We start from the raw sequence: 25162 nt of genomic DNA, 5'->3' as shown, positions 1-25162 counted from the left end.
TTCCCGAAACTTGCCAAACTTGTCTTTCTTCCTCACAGGAACATGCTGGTCCAGAGAGTGGGGATAATGGTCAAGTACTCCGATTGGCAGGATGTGACTAGTGATGTCCCGCAGGGATCTGTGTTGGGGCCTCAATTATTCACATTATTCATTAACGACTTGGATAATGGCATACTAAGTCATATACCCAAATTTGCTGGTGATACAAAGTTAGGCGGCATTGTAGACAGTCTAGATGATAGCATAAAATTGCAAGGAGAAATTGACAGACTAGGTGAGTGGGCAAAACTGTGGCAGATGGATTTCAATGCGGGCCATTGGATTGTCCATTTTGGACCAAAAAATGATAGAGCAGGGTACTTTCTAAATGGAAGAGGTTAAGTACAGTGGCTGTCCAAAGAGACAAGAAGAAAATTACAGCACAGGAACAGGCCCTTCGGCCCTCCAAGCCTGTGCCGATCCAGATCCTCTATCTGAAAATGTCGCCTATTTTCTAAGGGTCTGTATCTCTTTTCTTCCTGCCCATTCATGTATCTGTCTAGATACATCTTAAAAGACGTCATCGTGCCCGCATTTACCACCTCCAGAGGCAACGCGTTCCAGGCACCCACCACCCTCTGCGTAAAGAACTTTCCACGCATATCCCCCCTAAACTTTTCCCCTTTCACTTTGAACTCGTGTCCTCTAGTAATTGAATCCCCCACTCTGGGAAAAAGCCTCTTGCTATCCACCCTGTCTATACCTCTCATGATTTTGTACACCTCAATCAGGTCCCCCCTCAACCTCCGTCTTTCTAATGAAAATAATCCTAATCTACTCAACCTCTCTTCACAGCTAGTGCCCTCCATACCAGGCAACATCCTGGTGAACCTCCTCTGCACCCTCTCCAAAGCATCCACATCCTTTTGGTAATGTGGCGACCAGAACTGCACGCAGTATTCCAAATGTGGCCGAACCAAAGTCCTATACAACTGTAACATGACCTGCCAACTCTTGTACTCAATACCCCGTCCGATGAAGGAAAGCGTGCCGTATGCCTTCTTGACCACTCTATTGACCTGCGTTGCCACCTTCAGGGAACAGTGGACCTGAACACCCAAATCTCTCTGGACATCAACTTTCCCCAGGACTTTTCCATTTACTGTATAGTTCACTCTTGAATTGGATCTTCCAAAATGCATCACCTCGCATTTGCCCTGATTGAACTCCATCTGCCATTTCTCTGCCCAACTCTCCAATCTATCTATATTCTGCTGTATTCTCTGACAGTCCCCTTCACTATCTGCTACTCCACCAATCTTAGTGTCGTCTGCAAACTTGCTAATCAGTCCACCTATACTTTCCTCCAAATCATTAATGTATATCCCAAACAACAGTGGTCCCAGCACGGATCCCTGTGGAACACCACTGGTCACACGTCTTCATTTTGAGAAACTCCCTTCTACTGCTACTCTCTGTCTCCTGTTGCCCAGCCAGTTCTTTATCCATCTAGCGAGTACACCTTGGACCCCATGCGCCTTCACTTTCTCCATCAGCCTGCCATGGGGAACCTTATCAAACACCTTACTGAAGTCCATGTATATGACATCGACAGCCCTTCCCTCATCAATCAACTTTGTCACTTCCTCAAAGAATTCTATTAAGTTGGTAAGACATGACCTTCCCTGCACAAAACCATGTTGCCTATCACTGATAAGCCCATTTTCTTCCAAATGGGAATAGATCCTATCCCTCAGTATCTTCTCCAGCAGCTTCCCTACCACTGACGTCAGGCTCACCGGTCTATAATTACCTGGATTATCCCTGCTACCCTTCTTAAACAAGGGGACAACATTAGCAATTCTCCAGTCCTCCGGGACCTCACCCGTGTTTAAGGATGCTGCAAAGATATCTGTTAAGGCCCCAGCTATTTCCTCTCTCGCTTCCCTCAGTAACCTGGGATAGATCCCATCCGGACCTGGGGACTTGTCCACCTTAATGCCCTTTAGAATACCCAACACTTCCTCCCTCCTTATGCCGACTTGACCTAGAGTAATCAAACATCTGTTCCTAACCTCAACATCTGTCATGTCCCTCTCCTCGGTGAATACCGATGCAAAGTACTCGTTTAGAATCTCACCCATTTTCTCTGAATCCAAGCATAACATTCCTCCTTTGTCCTTTAGTGGGCCAATCCTTTCTCTAGTTACCCTCTTTCTCCTTATATATGAATAAAAGGCTTTGGGATTTTCTTTAACCCTGTTCGCTAAAGATATTTCATGACCCCTTTTAGCCCTCTTAATTCCTCGTTTCAGATTGGTCCTACATTCCCGATATTCTTTCAAAGCTTCGTCTTTCATCAGCCGCCTAGACCTTATGTATGCTTCCTTTTTCCTCTTAGCTAGTCTCACAATTTCACCTGTCATCCATGGTTCCCTAATCTTGCCATTTCTATCCCTCATTTTCACAGGAACATGTCTCTCCTGCACGCTAATCAACCTCTCTTTAAAAGCCGACCACATATCACATGTGGATTTACCTTTAAACAGCTGCTCCCAATCTACATTCCCCAGCTCCTGCCGAATTTTGGTATAGTTGGCCTTCCCCCAATTTAGCACTCTTCCTTTAGGACCACTCTCGTCTTTGTCCATGAGTATTTTAAAGCTTACGGAATTGTGATCACTATTCCCAAAGTAGTCCCCTACTGAAACTTCAAACACCTGGCCGGGCTCATTCCCCAACACCAGGTCCAGTATGGCCCCTTCCCGAGTTGGACTATTTACATACTGCTCTAGAAAACCCTCCTGGATGCTCCTTACAAATTCTGCTCCATCTAGACCTCTAACACTAAGTGAATCCCAGTCAATGTTGGGAAAATTAAAATCTCCCATCACCACCACCCTGTTGCTCCTACATCTTTCCATAATCTGTTTACATATTTGTACCTCTATCTCACGCTCGCTGTTGGGAGGCCTGTAGTACAGCCCCAACATTGTTACCGCACCCTTCCTATTTCTGAGTTCTGTCCATATTGCCTCACTGCTCGAGTCCTCCATAGTGCCCTCCTTCAGCACAGCTGTGATATCCTCTTTGACCAGTAATGCAACTCCTCCACCCCTTTACCTCCCTCTCTATCCCGCCTGAGGCATCGATATCCTGGGATATTTAGTTGCCAATCATGCCCTTCCCTTAACCAAGTCTCAGTAATAGCAATAACATCATACTCCCAGGTACTAATCCAAGCCCTAAGTTCATCTGCCTTACCTGCTACACTTCTTGCATTAAAACAAATGCACCTCAGACCACCAGTCCCTTTACATTCATCATCTGCTCCCTGCCTGCTCTTCCCCTTAGTCACACTGACTTCATTATCTAGTTCCTTACAGGCTTTTGTTACTACCTCTTTACTGTCAACTGACCTCAATTGGTTCCCATCCCCCTGCCACATTAGTTTAAACCCTCCCCAACAGCATTAGCAAAAGCACCCCCAAGGACATTGGTTCCAGTCCGGCCCAGGTGTATACCGTCCAATTTGTAATAGTCCCACCTCTCCCAGAACCAGTCCCAATGTCCCAAAAATCTGAACCCCTCCTTCCTGCACCATCTCTCAAGCCACGCATTCATCCTGACTATTCTTTCATTTTTACTCTGACTATCACGTGGCACTAGTAGCAATCCTGAGATTACTACCTCTGAGGTCCTACTTTTTAAACTTGGCTCCTAACTCCCTAAATTCTGCTTGTAGGACCTCATCCCGTTTTTTACCTATATCATTGGTGCCTATGTGCACAACGACAACTGGCTGTTCACCCTCCCCCTTTAGAATGTTCTGCAGCCGATCTGAGACATCCCTGACCCGTGCACCTGGGAGGCAACATACCATTCGGGAGCCTCGTTTTCGACCACAGAACCGCCTATCTACTCCCCTTACAATCGAATCCCCTACGACTATAGCCCTTCCACTCTTTTTCCCGCCCTTCTGAACAGCAGAGCCAGCCACGGTGCCATGAACCTGGCTACTGCTGCCTTCCCCTGGTGAGCCATCTCCCTCAACAGTATCCAAAACGGTATACTTGTTTTGGAGGGAGATGACCGCAGGGGACTCCTGCGCTGCCTTCCTGCTCTTTCTCTGCCTTTTGGTCACCCATTCCCTTTCTCCCTCAGCAATCCTAATCTGCGGTGTGACCAATTCACTAAACGTGCTATCCACGACCTCCTCAGCATCGCACATGCTCCAAAGTGAGTCCATCCGCAGCTCGAGAGCCGTCATGCGGTCTAACAAGAGCTGCAGTTGGACACACTTCCTACACGTGAAGGAGTCAGGGACATCAGCCATGTCCCTGAGCTCCCACATTGAGCAAGAGGAGCATGACACGGGTCTGAGATCTCCTGCCATTTTTAATCTTAAGCTTAACTTAGTTAAATGAAAAAGGAACGAAAAGTTTTTACCAATCACGATAAAACCACAGAAATAGAAAAAGCCTTGCCTTATATACACCCCACCGAGTCCTTTTTTTTGGTTAGAGGAGGGGGGCGGGTGGGAGACACTACAAGTGTGGTGTCTTGGGTTCAGAAACCGCCCAAATATATAGCGTTTTACTTACCCAGCAGCCCCCTGGCCTCCACCGAAAACAAAAGGAAATAAAGTTTACTTTCAAACTGACCTTCCCAGCTGCTCACTCGCTCGCACTCTGCTCCCGGAAAAGCTGCTGCTTGGGGGTTCAGGTGCATAGATCTTTAAAATGCTACGATCAAGTGCAGAAAATAATCAAAAAGGCTAATGGAATGCTAGCCTTTATATCTAGAGGATTGGAGTATAAAGACAGAGGTTATGCTGCAGCTGTACAAAACCCTGGTTCGACCCCACTTGGAGTACTGTGTGCAGTTCTTGGCATCACACCTCAGGAAGGATATATTGGCCTTGGAAGGAGTGCAACATAGGTTTACAAGAATGATACCTGGACTACAGGGGTTAAGTTATGAGGAGAGATTATTTAAATTAGGCCTGTTTTTGCTAGGATTTAGAAGGTTAAGGGGTTATCTGATCGAAGTCTTCAAGATATTAACAGGAAAAGACAGGCTAGATAGATAAAGATAAACTATTTCACCTGGTTGGAGATTCTAAAACTAGGGGGCATAGTCTAAAAATTAGGACCAGACCGTTCAGGAGAGATGTTAGGAAGCACTTCTTCACACAAAGGGTGGTAGAGGTTTGGAACTCTCTCCCACAAACAGCATTTGAAGCTAGAACGTTGTTAATTTTAAATCTGAGATAGATAGATTTTTGTTAAGCAAAGATAGTAAGGGATATGGGCCAAAGGCAGGTATGTGGAGTTAGGCCGCAGATCAGCCATGATCTCATTGAATGGTGGGACAGGCTCGAGGGGCTGAATGGCCTACTCCTGTTCCTATCTTCCTATGCCTGATGTTCCAAAAGGACATCTTTCCATATTTTTTCTTTCTTCAAGAATTAGCAAGTATTACCGAAAAGAGACATTTTATCGAAGCTTTTTCATCTTGCACTCATCAGGGCAATTCGCAAGAATACCAATGTAAGGGAAAGCAACAAATTTATACTGTATGAGGGTGCTGATTGGTTGGTGCGTTGCCATGGAGAATGCACCAGTTTATGGCGACTGAGTTAACTGCCAAGCTTTGTTTGAAATTTAAACCAGCAGCTTGTCAGTCAGGCTCGTAGTGTGGTGCATTTATGCGTACTGAAAGCTACATATTAATACACAGGGCCCTGTTCTTTACAGACAGAAAGAACATGTACACACATTTATTTTGTTTAGCTGAAACATGCAGAGTGAGCCATTTGCTGGTTCATTCCTCAGGGCAATGCTTCTACCAGAGTCCACTTGCCAACCAGTCAGCACTTTCTTCTCATACAGTATTTCCCGTACATTGTTGCTTTCCCTTACATTGGTATTCCTGCAAATTCCCCTAATGAGTGAAAGACAGAAAGCTTCAACAAAGTGTCTCTATTTTTAGCAATTAGTAGGTATTTAATCCAATTTTTTTTAAATCTTGTTTTTGTAATAGAACTCTAAAATGCAAATCGATCGAGCGAGAGAGGGGCTAAGGTAAAAAGGGAACTTTAATATTTCAATCGGTGTGTTTATGCTTTACTTCATTACTGGTTAACACTGGTTTTATAATAAACTAAACTCCGCATATGTCACAAAGAAGCTGTGATTCGGAGACGGACCATTTCTGAAAACACAGATGTCTACTGTTAAACATGCAGACAGATTACTGCTGTGACTGGAGTCAAGATTTCCACTTATCTGAGGTTTACCACACTGCTCATAAGATTCGTTTGGACGAAGGCCCTTCAGCCCATTTCATCTAATTTTTATTTTTAAGAATACCAACTCTAATATCTCCCCTTAAACCAGTCACTCTTCCTGGGCAACCCATTCCACATGTTGACTGCCCTTTGTGTAAAGCAATAATTAACCTCAAAACCCACTACGCCGATACATCAAAGCTCTGTTTCGGTTTACTTTCGCTATTCCATCATAATTCTCAAACTCAAACACTACAGATCAGCCTCATTGCTCTGCAATGCCTGGAGGGCCCTTTCAATGGCAGCAAAAAAACTCCAGTTATAATCCAACCAGAGCACATCACCAAGATGTTGAACGCAACGGATTTGACAATAAAATCTGGCATCTTTCTTGCTTTGTTTATTGCCACCTCATGATTAAAGTACAGTAAATCAAAGACACCAGTAACTCCACCCCCCTGCCCTGCCATCTTAACTTTCACTTTGGCAAGCTGTATTCCATTCAGAGTACACAGTTCTTCCAATATGCAGTACCTTGCATTTGGCAGAACTGAACAGCTTAGTGTTACCTGAAAATGCAAGCTATTTGAAGAAAGGTCACAGACCTGAAAACATTGACTGTTATTCTCTCCACAGATGCTGCCAGACCTGCTAGTATTTCCAGCATCCATAATATTTTTCTTTTATTAAACTATTTTGTATCTAGACTGTGAAGCAGGTCACTTGCATATACCAGGAAAAGTAGGAACAGTATGAACCCCTTGTACACCCCACTCAACACTTTCTTCATCACAACCTAGCCATCATACTTCCTTTGTTTTCTTCCCTGTATTTAGCCAGTTACTAATCAAGCAATGACCATAGCTCGTCACAGCATTATTACAGATGAAAGAAGCCATTTGCTCTTAGTTCATTCAGCCAGAAAGATCCTAGAAAATCACAAGGTAGCAACCAATTGGTTTTTTAAATGATTCCAGGTCTGTTGTCTCCACTACTCTTTTCAGAAGCTGTTAAGAGTACTTCCATTTTGGTGTTAAATTTTGAAGATTTGTGTTTTAAAACTGAAAAGGAGTCAATGGATTTTTTTTTTAAAACAAGGGTCAGAGGTCTGGACTATAAACAGTTGCTGGAAGGCACCAGTCTTCAAATAATTACCCAGCAGGGGTTGTTTGTGACTTGGGCAAGAAGTTTACAGGGATCAGGAGGCTTGATTCTTGTGACATTGGTTTTGGTTTCGCTTTGGACAGCGAGTTGAGATATGGACAATGGTTTGAAAAGACAGTTGGTGAAAACTTGCCAAGAGAGCAAAACCCCAGCTCGGTCTGTTCCAGCTCTTTGAAAAAACCTGTCAGTTTTCCCATCTTGAGAAGCAAGGGTAAGAAACTGCCCGAAACCTGTTACTGAATTTTCCCTGGAAAGCCTGCCCAAGCTGATCTTCAATGTCGTCGGTCAAGAACTGTGATCCCAGTGGTAGCCGTCTACACGTATTTGGGACGCCAAACCAGAAAAGAACTTCTGACATCTTTCCACATCTTCTCTTTTTTTCCCCCCCAAAGAATTAGTGAGTATTTCTAGCCAACATATTCTTCGTTTTTTTTTGTACTCGAGCTCTAAAAAGTAAATCTCTACTTTTTCGATTAACCAGTGTGTACGCGCGCACACATGCCAGGGGCTAAGGTAAAAAGGGAACATTTATTTTTGATCTGTGTGTTTATGCTTTGCTATGTTACTGGTTAAGACTTGGTTTATAAAAACTGATAATTTTGTTGTTTAAAGAAACCTGGTTGGTGCGTTTTATTCGGGGATAAGAGAGTCTATGATTGACCATATCGGTAAGTGGGAACAAATTTAAATATATGGTGTGACCTGTGCAGAAGTGGAACTAGAACAAACAGTGCGCTCCTCCTACCTCGGTCGTAACAAAGCCATTCCAGATGTTAATCACTCTTCATTTGAAGAATTTCCCGTATCAATTCTAAATGTGCCTTTTATTACTTTGAGCCCAAGGCCCCTTGACCTACTCAATTTAATTTGAAGTATAAAAGTCTCTCATCTAGTACATTTATCTGAAGTCTTTTGGAAGTTGAGGTACACTATGTCCTTTGCCCCCCACCACCACCACCCACCCCCACAGTAAATTCGGGATGTTACCTCAAAAAAAGTGTCAGGCAAAATTTTCTACATCTAAATTCATGTTGATTGTATTATTTTCATGATACTTTTTCTATTTTTCTCAAATCAGGAAATGGAAGGGAGGGAGGGACTCAAGAAAATTACAATCACCAGGGAAGTAGCACTGAGCAAATTGTTGGAGTTATGGGCCGACAAATCCCCGGGTCCCGATGAACTTCACCTCCAAAGGTCTTAAGAGAAGCGGCTAGTTAGATAGTTGATACATTGGTTTTAATTTTCCAAAATTCCCTAGATTTGGGAAAGGTTCCATTTGATTGGAAAAATAGCCAATGTAACTCTTTTATTCAAAAAGGGAGGACAGAAAGCAGGAAACTGCAGGCCAGTTAGCTTAACATCTGTCACAAGGAAAATGTTAGAAGCTACCATTAAAGATGTTATAGCAGGGCATTCAGAAAAATTCAAGGTAATCAGGTTGCGTCAACAAGGTTTTGTAAAAGGTAAATCATGTTTAACCAATTTATTGGAGTCCTTTGAAGAAGTAACATGTGCTGTGGATAAAGTGGATGTACAGTACTCCGATTTCCAGAAGGCATTTGATAAGGGGCCACATCAAAAGGTTATTGCAAAAAAATAAAAGCATGGTGTAGGGGCAACATATTGGCATGGATAAAAGATTGGCCAACTAACAGGAAACAGTAGGCATAAATGGGTCATTTTCTGGTTGGCAAGATGCAACGAGTGGTGTACCACAGGGATCAGTGCTGGGGCCTCAACTTTTTACAAATTATATAAATGACTTGGATGAAGCTAAATTTGCTGATAACACAAAGATAGGTAGGAAAGTAACTTGTGAAGAGGACGTAAGACGACTAAAAAGGGATATAGATAGGTTAAGTGAGTGGGCAAAGATCTGGCAAATAGAGTATAATGTGGGAAAATGTGAAATTGTCCATTTTGGCAGGAAGAATAAAAGATTATCTAAATGGAGAGAGATTGCAGAGGGATATGGGTGCATGAATCGCACAAGGTTAGTATGCAGGTACAGCAAGTAATTAGCAAAGCTAACAGAATATTGTTTATTGCATGGGGAATTGAATACAAAAGTAGGTAGATTATGCTTCAGCTATACAGGGCATTGGTGAGACCACATCTGGTGTACGGTGTACAGTACTGGTCTCTTTATTTAATGAAGGATGTAAATGCATTGGAAGCAGTTCAGAGAAGGTTTATTCGACTAATACCTGGAATGGGCAGGTTGTCTTAGGAGGAAAGGTTGGACAGGCTAGGCTTGTATCCACTGGAGTTTAGAAAGAGTAAAAGATGACTTGATTTAAACATACAAGCTCCTGAGGGATCCTGACAGGGTGGATGTGGAAAGGATGTTTCCTCTTGTGGGAGAATCTAGAAGTAGGGGTCGGTCATTTAAGGCAGATGAGGAGAAATTGTTTCTCTGAGGGTTGAGTGTCTTTGGAACTCTCTTCCTCAAAAAGGTGGTGGACACAGAGCTTTTGAATATTTTAAGGCAGAGGTAGATAGTTTCTTGATAAGCAAGAAGGTGAAAGGTTATCAGGGTGGGTAGGAATGTGGAGTTGAGGTTACAATCAGATCAGCTATGATCTTGTTGAATGGCTTGAGGAGCTGAATGGCCTACTCCTGCGCCATGTGCATATATACAAAATCAGTCTAATTTTGCTCTAAATTATGACTTTAAATATCAGACTAAATGAACTTGTATAAGCCAGCTACAGCTCTGAATCACTTCCAGCCAGCCAGAACCTCCCTCAATATGAAGCAGTGTTTGCTAGCATCTTATAGCACAGAAGGAGGCCATTCAGCCCATCATGCCTATACTGACTCTTTCAAAGAGCTATCCAGTTAGTCCCCTGTCCCTGCTCTTTCCCCACAGTTCTGCAATTTTCTTCCTTCTCAAGTATATATCCACTCTTTCAGAGTGGATTCCAGATCATAACTCGCTTGTGTAAAAAAAAAATCATCTTTCCTCTGACCCCCCCCCCCCCAGGTTCTTTTATCTTAAACCTGTATCCTGTGGTTATCGTCCATCCTGCCAATGGAAACAGTTACTCTTTATTTACTCTATTAAAACCCTTCGTAACTATAATTACTAAATGGCCCCTTAACCTTCTCTGTGCCAAGGATATCAATCCTAGCTTCACCACAGTTTTGTAAATCTCCCCATCTAATTCTCTACAGGTTTAACAATGGAAAATTATCACTCAATTTTCACTATAAGCAGGTAGCAATTTTGGTAGAACATACAAACGACTATGGTACCACCTCTCACTATTCCTTCTTACAACCACCTGTCAGTCAGTTAAGCCCTTTTACCATTCTGGTATGGCCACCATAAAACACAACCAGGGGAATGGGGAAGGTGCAAAAGCAAAACCTGACGAGAACAGGGAAAGCACTATAGATGCTGTCAGGCAAGCCCCCCACCTGCCAAGAATGAGGAAAAATTAAATTCACCACATGAACATTGATTTTGGACTGTTGAAGAAAGAACTTGCTTTTAAAAAAAACAATTGGAGACTTTGGCTGGAGACAGAGACATTAGCATATCAACAGTACTTCAAAAGGACAAAGGGGCTATTCCCTGCTCCAATTTAAGCCACAATGGACTTTTGATTACCAGATGTTGAAGCATTCCAGGTTAACTACAGAGATGGCCAAAACACACACAGATGTGGTCAGACCAGTTTTGTCACATGACTCGCACGAGTTTTTTGAATTTGAACTGGCCACAGGGTTAAAACTCAGAAGGCTGCTAGCTCTTGGACTGAAAAGACCTCTCTCCTGTCTCTCATTTCGCTCTCACCAGCTTTGGAAATCGGAGACATATGAACCCAAGAGAGAGAAGAGTTTCCTGCAGTGAACAAGATTTAAGAAGAATACTGGGCCCCAACAAAAAGCAAGACTACTTACAAAAGGACTAGTGAGCTCGAAGCACAGTAAACAAGAAACTCTTCAGAGATTGCCTCAAACATCTCCATTTTAATTTTTTCCTCTGCTCTTTTCTGTCCCTATTTACATGTGTGTACCGCATGTGCACGTCCTATATCTGTAGGCGTTAACCCTATTAGAGTTTAAGTTTAAGGTTTAATAAATTTCACTTTTCTTCTTTAAACCAGAGAAAGCCTGTTTATGGTCATTTCTTTGCCTTATAATTGGAAAATGGTGAACAAGGTTTCAAAGGGAGAGCTCAAAACACTGTTTAAAATTAAACCCTGTTACAATAAAACCAGGTGAAGACAGTAAAAGACCCCTAGACACCTTTCTCACCTGGTCGTAACAATGCTAACATTTGAGGGGTGGGGGAAGGAAAGCAAGCAAATACAAAAATTACTGCACTCCAAAAGTAATGCTCTGAAGGACTGACATACTAAGATGGAATATAAATACAAAATAAAATATTTTTAAAAATAAGCCCAGAGATTGTATTGAAACCTATAATGTCTTTTAGGGATTAAATAACTGAAAACCACACAAGCTTTTCTTCTGTGGCATTTGATGTCATTTGAACTCAATTGTTTTATTGCCTTATAGTGTACCTTAGCCATTAGTGCATTCAATTTCTTGACAAGTGCATTATGACAATGGAACTTCATTAAAAATGTGCCATACAAACATTCAAAAGATTTAATAAAGGAGCTGAAATCCTATGAGTTTTTCAAAACAGCTTATCTGTGATTTGCTTCCAATTAATACCAACATTTTTGTTCTACTTCAGTGAATAAAGACATAACACTGACAAGAAGTGGCCAATTACATATTTTCTATAGTGGTAAATTGTCCTCAATTATCCTTACATTCTTGGTAATTACAGAGTCAAATTTTATTTCATGGCGATACTTCAGATTATTTCTAAAGAACAGCCCAGTAATTATGTCAACATGTTCTCACAGTAATTACAAGTTGATGTTTTAAAACCAGAACTGATTGGTCGAGTTTTGGGTGATGGAGCAGCTATAGACATAGGTTTCCATATATCCAATTCTATCTCTTTCACATTTCTAATTTCAACTATGGTGAGGCAGCAAATGGAGGAAAAGGGAGTCAGCATGGGCCACCTCTTTGCAACTGCCTGTAGAGTAGCACTGGAGGAGGCCTAGAAGCAGATCATTTGACTTTTTAAAAAAAAATTCATTTGGGTGATGTGGGCATTGCTGACTTGGCCAGCATTTATTGTCCATCCCTAATTGTCCTCGAGAAGGTGGTGGTGAGCTGCCTTCTTGAACCACTGCAGCCCTTGATGTGTAGATACACCCACAGTGCTGTTAGGAAGGGAGTTCCAGGATTTTGACCCAGCGACAGTGAAGGAACGGCAATATAGTTCCAAGTCAGGATGGTGTGTGACTTGGAGGGGAACATGCAGGTAGTGGTGTTCCCATGTATCTGCTGCCCTTGTCCTTCAGATGGTAGAGGTCAGGGGTTTGGAAGGTGCTGTCAAAGGAGCCATGCTGAGTTGCTGCAGCACATCTGCGAGTCAGTGGTGGAGGGAGTAAATGTTGAATGTCATGGATGGGTGCCAATTAAGTGAGCTGCTTTGTCCTGAATGGTGTCGAGCTTCTTGAGTGTTGTTGGAGCTGCACCCATCCAGGCAAGGGGAGAATATTCCACTACACTCCTGACTTTTGCCTTGTTGATGGTGGACAGGCATTGGGGAGTCAGGAGGCGAGTTACTCGCTGCAGAATTCCCAGCCTCTGACCTGCTTGTAGCCACAGCATTTATGTGGCTGACCCAGTTCAGCTTCTGGTCAATGGTGACCCCCCAGGATGTTGATAGTGATGGTAATGCCAATGAACATCATGGGGAGATGGTTAGATTCTCTCTTGTTTGAGATGGTCATTGCCTGGCACTGGTGTGGCACAAACGTTACTTGGCACTTATCAGCCCAAGCGTGGATGTGGTCCAGGTCTTGCTGCATATGGACACAGGCTGCTTCAGTATCTGAGTCATCACAAATGGTGATGGTTGTCCAATTAGCAATGAACATCCCCACTTCTGACCTTATGATGGAGGGAAGGTGATGAAGCAGTTGTAGATGGTTGGGCCGAGGATACTACCCTGAAGAACTCCTGCAGTGATGTCCTGGAACGGAGATGACTGACCAACAACCACAACCATTTTCCACTGTGACTCCAACCAACAGACTTTTCCTCAATTCCCATTGACTCCAGTTTTGCTAGAGCACCTTGTTGCCATACGGTCAAATGCTGCCTTGATGTCAAGGGCAGTCACTCTCACCTCACCTCTTGAGTTCAGCTCTTTTGTCCATGCTTGAACCAAGGCTGTAATGAGGTCAGGAGCTGAGTGGCCCTGGCGGAACCCAAACTGAGCATCAGTGAGCGGGTTATTGCTAAGCAAGTGCCACTTGATAGCACTGTTAACGACCCCTTCCATCACTTTGCTGATGATTTGTAGACCAATAGGGCAGTAATTGGCCAGGTTGGATTTGTCCTGCTTTTTGTGCACAGGGCATAACTGGGCAATTTTCCACATTGTTGGGTAGATGCCAGTGTTGTAGCTGTACTGGAGCAGCTTGGCTAGCAGCGTGGCTAGTTCTGGAGCACACGTCTTCAGTACTATTGCTAGAATGTTGTCAGGGCTCATAGCCTTTGCAGCATCCAGTGCCTTCAGCCATTTCTTAGGAACATAGGAGCAGAAGTAGGCCAGTCAGCCCATCGAGCCTGCCCCACCATTCAAGATGATCATAGCTGATCATCCACTTCAATGCCTCTTTCGCACACTACCCTCATATCCCCTTATGTCATTTGTATTTAGGAATGTCAATCTCTACTTTAAACATACTCAATGACTGAGCTTCCACAGCCCACTGGGGTAAAGAATTCCAAAGGTTCACAACCCTCTGAGTAAAGAAATTTCTCCTCATCTCTGTCCTAAGTGGCTCCCCCTTTATTTTGAAATTTTGTCCCCTGGTTCTAGACTCCACAACCAGGGGAAACACTTCAGCTGCATTTACTCTGTCTATCCCTTTAAGTATTTTGTAGGTTTCAATGAGATCGCCTCTCATTCTTCGAAACAAGAGAATACAGGCCCTGTTTCCCAATCTCTCTTCATAGGACAGTTCCACCATCCAGGGAACAAGTCTGGTGAATCTTCATTGCACTCCCTCTATGGCAATACTATCCTTCCTAAGGTAAGGGGACCAAAACTGCATTCAGTACTCCAAGTGCGGTCTAACCAAGGTTCTATACAATTGAAGCAAGACTTCACTACTGCTGTACTCAAATCCTCTTGTGATAATGGCTCACATACCATTAGCTTTCCTAATTGGTTACTGCATCGGCATGTTAGCTTTTAGTGACTTATTGACAAGGACACCCAGGTCCCTTTGTCCATCTACACATTCTAATCTCTTACTATTTAAGAAATACTCTGCACATCTATTCCTCCTACCAAAGTGAATAACCTCACGTTTTACCACATTATATTCCATCTGCCATGTTCTTGCCCACTCACTAAGAGTGTCCAAATCCCCTTGAAGCCGCTTTGCATCTTCCTCAACACATATTCCCACCTAGTTTTGTCATCCGCAAACTTGGAAATACATTTGGTCCCCACATCCAAATCATTGATATATATTGTGAAGAGCTGGGGCCCCAAGCACTGATCCCTGTGGTACCACACCAGTCACAGCCTGCCAATGTGAGAATGACCATTTATTCCTACACTCTACTTTCTGCCTGTTAACCAATCCTTAATCCATGCCAGTATATTACCTCTTATCCCATGTGTTTTAATTTTACTAAACAATCTCCTGTGGGGGACTTTAACAAAAGTGTTCTGAAAATCCAAGTATACCATGCCCACCGACTCCCCTTTGTCAATTGTTAGTAACATCCTCAAAAAATTCTAACAGGTTCATCAAACATGACTTCCCATTCATAAATCCATGTTGATTATCCCCAATCAGATCATTATCCAAGTGTCCATTTATCACATCCTTTAGAATAGATTCTAGCATTTTCCCAACCACTGACATAAGGCTAACAGGTCTGTAACTCCCTATTTTCACTCTCCCTCCCTTCTTAAATACTGGGGGTGACATTTGCAACATTCCAATCTGCAGGAACTCCCGCTCCAGAATCTATAGAATTTTGGAAGATGATCACCAATGCATTCACTATCTCCATAGCTACCTCTTTCAACACTCTGGGATGCAGAATATCAGGTCCTGGGGCCTTATCAACCTTCAGCCCCATTAATTTCTCCAATACAACCTTCTTACGAATACTAATTTCCTTCAATTCCTCATTCTCCCTAGTCCGTAGGATCTCTAATTCTGGGAAATTTCTTGCATCTTCCTCAGTGAAGACAGACACAAAGTCATCATTTAGCTTCTCTGCCATTTCTCTATTCCCAATGATAAATTCTCCTGACTCTGCCTGCAATAGACCCACATTTGTCTTAGGCAAACGTTTCCTTTTTACATACCCGTCTGGTTTTATATTTTTTCCTAGCTTACATTCAAATTCTATTCTTCTCTTATCAGTTTCTTTGTCCTCCTTTGCTGTATTCTAAAATCCACCCAATCTTCAGGTTTACTACTATTTCTGGCAACTTTATAGGCCTTTTCTTTTAATCTTATACAATCTTTAACTTCCTTTGCTACCCACAGTTGACTGTCTTTACTTTTGGGGTTTTTGTGCCTTGAAGGAATGCATAGTTGCTGTAAACTATGTAATATTTCTTTAAAGATTATCCATTACCTATATACGGTCATAACTTTTAATGTATTTTTCCAAAATCCCCCTCAGCCAATTCAGCGGGAACAGGTTACTGAGTTGGATGATCAGCCATAATCATAATGAATGGCAGAGCAGGCTCGAAGGGCCTGCTCCTGTTTTCTATGTCTAATTCGCCCCGCGTACCTTCATAATTTCCTTTGTTCAAATTAAATACCCTGGCTTCAGATTGAACTACCTCACTTTCAAACAATGTTAAATTCGTCATATTATGATTGATATCCCCTAAAGGTTTTTATTTAAACAAGATTATTAATTAGCCCTCACGTTACATAATACTAGACCTAAAATAGCCTGTTCTCTAGTCGGTTCCTCAACATACTGCTCTAGAAAGCCATCCCTATACACTCCAGAAACTTGTGCTCCACAGCATTAGTGCTCATTAGGTTTACCCAGTCTATATCCACAACACAAAAAGCAGCCAGAAGCACTGCACAAAGAATAGCTAGGCGCTGCGCAAACGACTACTGGCAACACCTATGCAGTCATATTCAGCTGGCCTCAGACACCGGAAACATCAGAGGAATGTATGATGGCATTAAGAGAGCTCTTGGGCCAACCATCAAGAAGATCGCCCTCCTCAAATCTAAATCAGGGGACATAATCACTGACCAACACAAACAAATGGACCGCTGGGTTGAGCACTACCTAGAACTGTACTCCAGGGAGAATGCTGTCACTGAGACTGCCCTCAATGCAGCCCAGCCTCTACCAGTCATGGATGAGCTGGACATACAGCCAACCAAATGAGAACTCAGTGATGCCATTGATTCTCTAGCCAGCAGAAAAGCCCCTGGGAAGGACAGCATTACCCCTGAAATAATCAAGAGTGCCAAGCCTGCTATACTCTCAGCACTACATGAACTGCTATGCCTGTGCTGGGACGAGGGAGCAGTACCCCAGGACATGTGCGATGCCAATATCATCACCCTCTAGAAGAACAAAAGGTGACCGCGGTGACTGCAACAACTACCGTGGAATCTCCCTGCTCAGCATAGTGGGGAAAGTCTTTGCTCGAGCCGCTCTAAACAGGCTCCAGAAGCTGGCCGAGCGTGTCTACCCTGAGGCACAGTGTGGCTTTCGTGCAGAGAGATTGACCGTTGACATGCTGCTCTCCCTTCGTCAGATACAGGAGAAATAACGTGAACAACAGATGCTCCTCTACATGGCTTTCATTGATCTCACCAAAGCCTTTGACCTAGTCAGCAGACGTGGTCTCTTCAGACTACTAGAAAAGATTGGATGCCCACCAAAGCTACTAAGTATCATCACCTCATTCCAAGACAATATGAAAGGCACAATTCAACATGGTGGCTCCTCATCAGAGCCCTTTCCTATCCTGAGTGGCGTGAAACAGGGCTGTGTTCTCGCACCCACACTTTTTGGGATTTTCTTCTCCCTGCTGCTTTCACATGTGTTCAAGTCCTCTGAAGAAGGAATTTTCCTCCACATAAGATCAGGGGGCAGGTTGTTCAACCTTGCCCGTCTAAGAGCGAAGTCCAAAGTACGGAAAGTCCTCATCAGGGAACTCCTCTTTGCTGACGATGCTGCTTTAACATCTCACACTGAAGAGTGCCTGCAGAGTCTCATCGACAGGTTTGCGGCTGCCTGCAATGAATTTGGCCTAACCATCAGCCTCAAGAAAACTAACATCATGGGGCAGGACGTCAGAAATGCTCCATCCATCAATATTGGCGACCACGCTCTGGAAGTGGTTCAAGAGTTCACCTACCTAGGCTCGACTATCACCAGTAACCTGCCTCTTGATGCAGAAATCAACAAGCACATGGGAAAGGTTTCCACTGCTATGCCCAGACTGGCCAAGACAGTGTGGGAAATTGGCGCACTGACACGGAACACAAAAGTCCGAGTGTATCAGGCCTGTGTCCTCAGTACCTTGCTCTATGGCAGCAAAGCCTGGACAACGTATGTCAGCCAAGAGCGACGTCTCAATTCATTCCATCTTCGCTGCCTCCGGAGAATACTTGGCATCAGGTGGCAGGACCGTATCTCCAACACAGAAGTCCTCGAGGTGGCCAACATCCCCAGCTTATACACACGACTGAGTCAGCGGCGCTCGAGATGGCTTGGCCATGTGAGCCGCATGGAAGATGGCAGGATCCCCAAAGACACATTTGTACAGCAAGCTCGCCACTGGTATCAGACCCACCGGCCGTCCATGTCTCCGCTTTAAAGACGTCTGCAAACGCAACATGAAATCCTGTGACATTGATCACAAGTCATGGGAGTCAGTTGCCAGCGTTCGCCAGAGCTGGCGGGCAGCCATAAAGACAGGGCTAAAGTGTGGCGAGTCGAAGAGACTTAGTAGTTGGCAGGAAAAAAGACAGAGGTGCAAGGGGAGAGCCAACTGTGTAACAGCCCCGACAAACAAATTTCTCTGCAGCACCTGTGGAAGAGCCTGTCACTCTAGAATTGGCCTTTATAGCCACTCCAGGCACTGCTTCACAAACCACTGACCACCTCCAGGCGCTTATCCATTGTCTCTCGAGATAAGGAGGCCAAAGAAAGAAGATACAGTTTGAAGTCACCCATGCTACATACTTCTCTAATTTCCTGATTAATACCATGCCTCACACTACCACTACTGTTTGGTGGCCTATAAACAACTCCCATCAATGTTTGCTGCCCCTTTCTGTTTCTTAGCTCCACCCAAACAGATTCCACATTTTGTTCTTCCGATCTGAGATCCTCCCTTACTAATGTACTGATCCCATCCCTTATCAGCGCTACACCACTTCTTTTTCCTTTTTGCTTGTTTTTTTTCTTAAAATCAAATGGAGTGAATTGGATTGGCTGAAGACTGGCATCTGTGATGCTGGGAACCTCAGCAGAAGGCAGAGATGGATCATCCATTTGGTACTTGTGGCTGAAGATGGATGCAAATGTTTCAGCTTTGTTGTTTGCACTAATGTGCTGAGCTCCCCATCATTGAGGATAGGGATATTTGTGGAGCTTCCTGCTCCAGTTAGTTGTTTAATTTGCCCACCACCATTCACGACTGGATGTAGCAGGACTGCAGAACGAAGATCTGATCCATTGGTTGTGGGATCGCTTAGCCCTATCGCATGCTGCTTCCACTGTTTGGCATGCAAGTAGTCCCATCTTATAGCTTCACCAGGCTGACACCTCATTTTTAGCTATGCCTAGTGCCCTCCTCCACTCTTCATTGAGCCAGGGTTGGTCCACCAGCTTGATGGTGATGGTAGAGTGCAGGATATGCTGGCCCATGAGGTTACAGATTTGTGGTTGAATACAATTCTGCTGTTGCTGATGACCCACAGTGCCTCATGGATGCCTAATTTTGAGCTGCTAGATCTGTTCGCAATCTCTCCCATTTAGCACAGTGGTAGTGCCGCACAACATGACGGTGCGTACCCTCAGTGTGAAGACGGGACTTGGTCTCCACAAGAACTATGGGGTGGTCACTCCTACTATTACTGTCATGGACAGATGCATCTGCGACAGGTAGATTGGCGAGAACAAGGTCAAGTCGGTTTTTCCCTTACCACCTGCCGCAGACCCAGTCTAGCAGCTATGTCCTTCAGGACTCTGCAAGTTCGGTCAGTACTGAGCCACTCTTGGTCATGGACATCGAAATCCCACATCCAGGGTACATTTTGTGCCCTTGCTACCCTCTGTTTCTTTCAATTGGTGTTCAACATAGAGAAGCACTAACTCATCCGCTGAGGAGGGACGGCAGGTGGTGATCAGTAGGAGGTTTCCTTGCCCATGTTTGACCTGATATGAGACTTCATGGGTTCAGAGTCAATGTTGAGGACTCCCAAGGAAACTCCTGCTGTCTGTATACCACTGTGACACCACCTCTGGTGGGTCTGTCCTGCTGGTGGGACTGGACATACCCAGGGATGGTGATGGTGGTGTCTGGGACATTGTCTGCAAGGTATGATTTTGAGAGTATGACTGTCAGGCTGCTGCTTGACTAGTCTGTGGGACAGCTCTCCCAATTTTGGCACAAGCCCCCAGATGTTAGTGAGGAGGATTTTGTAGGGTCAACAGGGTTGGGTTTGCCATGGTAGTTGCTGGTGCCTTGGTCGATGCCGAATGGTCCATCCAGTTTCAGTTCTCCTCTTAGACTATGTAGCCACTGCCTCTGCAGGAAGAATGGCACCCAGTGTTACAGAAAGTAAATAATGGAGAGATTTAAATTGTAAAAATAAAACTACTGTTTTGTTCAATTTGAACAGAAAGCAGGAGAGGTTACATATGCACAAACACATCAGTATAAAATTCAAAAGTTCTTCAGCCAGCTTACTGGCTAATAGTTATGTCACCATTCCATATGCCTGCACCACTTTCTCATTCACCACCAATAGGTATCTGCTTTTGAACAATGGAAATATTTTGGAGTACCACGATTGATTCATGAGAGCAAGCTGACTCAACATTACCCAATCCTGGTCTATGGTAACTGCACTCATTCTAACAAGGAATGACAGCACAAAGCAGTTACAACAGATTTTTCTTGAACTAAAACCTTAAAGTGTGTTAACTTACATTCTATGTGCAGTAGAGGGGGAAGGTTTAATATTTCTTGTAATTATAAATCAGATATACACATAGTATAGAAATCAAATAAAAATACTTATTTAAACCAACCAGTGATGCCTGCTTAATGTGAAACACAATTACAAGGAGATACTGAAAATAAACATGACCATTTCATGACCCTATCTAATAAAACTGGACAACGTATGCCAGCCAAGAGCGACGTCTCAATTCATTCCATCTTCGCTGCCTTCGGAGAATACTTGGCATCAGGTGGCAGGACTATATCTCCAACACAGAAGTCCTTGAAGCGGCCAACATCCCCAGCTTATACACACTACTGAGTCAGCGGCGCTTGAGATGGCTTGGCCATGTGAGCCGCATGGAAGATGGCAGGATCCCCAAAGACACATTGTACAGCGAGCTCGCCACTGGTATCAGACCCACCGGCCGTCCATGTCTCCGTTATAAAGACGTCTGCAAACGCGACATGAAATCGTGTGACATTGATCACAAGTCGTGGGAGTCAGTTGCCAGCATTCGCCAGAGCTGGCGGGCAGCCATAAAGACAGGGCTAAATTGTGGCGAGTCGAAGAGACTTAGTAGTTGGCAGGAAAAAAGACAGAGGCGCAAGGGGAGAGCCAACTGTGCAACAGCCCCAACAAACAAATTTCTCTGCAGCACCTGTGGAAGAGCCTGTCACTCCAGAATTGGCCTTTATAGCCACTCCAGGCGCTGCTTCACAAACCACTGACCACCTCCAGGCGCGTATCCATTGTCTCTCGAGATAAGGAGGCCCAAAAGAAGAAAAAGAATCTAATAAAACTAAAATGGTAAATATTTTGCATATTGTATCCACATAACGTTACTGATTAATTTATCTTGGAAATTCTACAGAATGAAAAAATGAAGCGATTGGTCAGATCATGCGACGCCAAATCTGTCACATTACCCCCATGCAGCTTGAATAATGTAAACTTTGGAACAAAATAATTTAAGAGTAACGTTTAACTTAATCTGGCACTCATTTATTGAGACCCCAGGTCAGCAGATTGAAGTCTCCTTGTTCCTCATCAAAATTCAGCATAAATGCCTGTCAAATGTAGTATTAGCAGAGAGAAGCGGACTGTCCCGAGAGCTCCTTGTTGACATCCAAGAGATTAAAAAGCAATTATATGCAAAATGTTTCCAACTGGTCGGCCCAACAGTCAGGGGACTTTTGTAAACTCTGCTTTGCACTTATTGTAGCTCAACTGCAGACAGGGGAAAACAGCGACAACTGTCTGCTCTGTGAATTAGTCTCACACTGACCATCTATCTAAACGCGATTCTCGCAAATACCTGGCCAAGTCTGCCGAGATATTGCATCGAGGAGAAGCCATAATCATTTTACATTAATCTTGTAGCGTAACTAGCTAGAAATAGGTTTTGCTAACCCCAACGTTTAATACTGCAATGTAACTAGATTTTATCTGCTCCAATCTCTTTCACGGTATGAACATTGGAGTTTCAGGCTGGACTTGCCCCGTCGCCTCACATTCACAGAACAGTTTGATTCACGATTGCGCAAAAGAACATGCACCCCATCCACCAAGCAATTACAACCTCGTCCTACGATACGGGCGTCAATCGGCACAAGACATACTGTCTAATAATTGTTAAATAACCATCCAGATCCTTAGGGACATTTTAACTGACTTAATAACAGCAACCCGCAAAAATAAATCAAGAGCCCCAATCTTCCAGGACAGAATCCTGTTCGTGCACCATTCCCACCAGCATACGCACATTACAACACGACTGCACCGCCTGTTCAAGGCTCTAAACCTTTCCAACAAAATAAAATGATAAAAATGAACCAAATCCGCTCCGAATTATCCGTCAAGTCAAACTGAATATAAAACAAAACATTTAAAAAATAACCCAAGACAAGATGAAGACAAGAGGACCCCGGCCACACACTATGCTACAGTATGACTAACCCCCACATCTTTGTTTGAATTTTATGGCCGACAATGAAAATGATTATTGACACTTAAAAATCAGGTTAACCACATCTTCGAACTAACGATACATTTCCTGTACTTCGGCTGTGAATCTCTGTTGCATTGAAGGTTGTAACATTTAAAAAAAACCCTGTGAAACAAAGCCTGCCCACAATTACACTTGCTTGAGAGAACAAAGACGACCGCACAAGATTTTTGGCAAAAGCAAATTTTGTAGGCTGACAAAACTCCAATAAGAGTATTTGCCCTCGCACCCCCATTTTGGAGCATCACAAACCTGCTTGTATTTGCTCCTGGTCTTGAGGTTTCATCAGCTTCCAGCCTTCCGTGTGACGAACTGCATAAAAAGACTGAACCAGAAACGTCCAGAGCTTGTCAAACAGAGCCGAGATCTCACTGGCAAAACCCTGTGCAAGAGGGCGAATCAGGAGCTGGTGAACCACGTTACTATAGTAACCGAATCATTATTCCACTCAGAATCAGCTCACTCCCTCAGCTAATCAATGATGTCACTTGTTCTGACTGGACTAACATCTGGTGTAGTAGCATTTTTAAAAAATAAATTTTTAAAAAGCATCCATCTAACTGGTCTGAGGCACCGTCACTCTTGCAGCAATGCAGAAATCACTCTCAGTAATCCCTTCGTCTGCTACAGTAGTTAACTAACCATTAATATCCAGCTATTTCCTGGTGCCACAAGGTCAGATTCTTTGGAGACATATGAAGTGATCGATATATATATTGCTAACAGAAAAGTGCCTTCACAGTAGCCACTACATTAGCTAATTAATCTTCTCGCATTTCAGGGGAGGGTGGGCATTTTTTTTTTTACTCAAGTGGAAAGGTTCATCAGAATTGTGTCAAGGCAGATGCAAATTCAAACAGAGCAAGAACTTGTATTTTAACATGGTATGAGCCAATGATATACAAGAAGCAAATAAATCCTGGGAAGCGGTTATGTGTGACTAGTTATATTGTTCTAGAGAAACTATTCAAATCCCTCACCTTTTCTCATACAAACTCTAGCCTAGATGTTTAAAATGATCAAAATACTTACCACCTCTTTGTATGCCACCTGGCTCCTCAGCAGGTCCACGGCTATAAATTGCAAGCAACCGTCTGTTACTGTAATGTTTTGTTCAATAGCTGCAAAAATTCGTTCCACCAAATATGGTCTTCTGCTCATCCTCTGTGCCTGGAAAATTTATGAGTTATTTTACAGCTGGCATTTTTTTTTAAAAAGGGAAAGGTATGGCTGCTTTACAAAAATGGGTTAAGTAAGAAATGAGAGGAAATTCACACCAAATATGCAGACTATTTAGTGAACACATCACCAGGTGTGCTCTCATTTGCTCCATTTCTAGTCCACTTATCCCCAAAGGGTTCTTGAACCTGTTTCCCAAGACAGTTGCATTTGTAGCCTGGAGTGTATGACAGATAAGATGGATTATGCTAAGGAAACAGAGGTTTCTTAAAATAGATCAGCCACTGTACATTCTTAACTGATACAAATATCTTCCAATTCAAGTGTTTCCACATAATAGGTTAAACGAGGTCCAGGACTTTCATATTAGATTTCCATATGCAAGAATAAATATAGCTCCAAATTTTTTTAAAAAGATTAATTCCCAAAGTAATGTATTTCAAGTTGTGTAATGAATCAAAAGCAGCTGCAGGACAGAGTTTAAAAAGCATAAGCTTTTGAGCCATGGCATCGGAAACTTCAAGTATGATTTATTTTTTAGCAGCTGTAGCCATGTAAAAGGCATCCTGTTTCTTCTGGTGGAAGTAAAAAGAAAACAGAGTGCTCACAAATGTCAGAAAATACTTCCATTATTTTTCTTCCTCTTTCTTCCTGCACACTTGCACCATGCCAACAGACAGGGAGACGACCTGCTCCCAAACCAGTTCATGACACACTGTCAGCAAGTGCATGTGAAAGAACAGCTGGACACACTCGTGCATTTCACACTTTTGGGGAAGTGCTTAGTTTCTGCTTATTACTACCCCACGGTGCCGTGGCAAAGATTGACAACTCATTACATGAAGAATCTTAGCAGTGAAAGCACACCCTTCCATGCTGTGCTACAGACTGTTGGACGGCAAATACTCTGTGCCATTGAATGGTTTGATACTGTGATTAAGAATCTGATTTGACTAACAGCTTTCCTTTTCAATTTTTTTTTTAATTTAAAGGTGTTCTCTCTCCATTCCTCAGTCTTTCCTCTGCCAACTTTTAAGCATGCTTGTATTTCCATACATTTATACCAATTTGAAATGAGGAAAAACAGTCACTGTGGTAAGTTGAGCAGTTTGTCTGCATGAGTCCTGTATCCATCTGTTAGCTGCCAAAACATGTGCATGCAAACATTTCACACTAAGCCACAGTGGTATCAGATCTGGCTGCCAGCAAGGTATTTTGTCTTGTGCAGATCAG

At 43.4% G+C, this 25162-nt stretch overlaps 1 protein-coding gene across 6 annotated transcripts in view; it reads right to left on the bottom strand.

Moving 5' to 3' along the window:
- Positions 1-25162, bottom strand: part of btbd8 (BTB domain containing 8) — a 106233-nt gene that overhangs the window by 26305 nt on the left and 54766 nt on the right. For all 6 annotated transcript variants that reach the window (XM_068036769.1, XM_068036766.1, XM_068036771.1 and 3 more), the window contains 2 exons: positions 23783-23920; positions 23003-23132 (listed from right to left, as the gene is read on the bottom strand). In XM_068036769.1, the coding sequence (XP_067892870.1) occupies positions 23003-23132; positions 23783-23920 (268 nt within the window). The remainder of the gene's footprint in view (positions 1-23002; positions 23133-23782; positions 23921-25162) is intronic.

The sequence above is a fragment of the Heterodontus francisci genome, chromosome 8, assembly GCF_036365525.1.
Source record: "Heterodontus francisci isolate sHetFra1 chromosome 8, sHetFra1.hap1, whole genome shotgun sequence".
Taxonomy (NCBI): domain Eukaryota; kingdom Metazoa; phylum Chordata; class Chondrichthyes; order Heterodontiformes; family Heterodontidae; genus Heterodontus; species Heterodontus francisci.
This window is presented reverse-complemented; position numbering and strand designations above follow the sequence as displayed.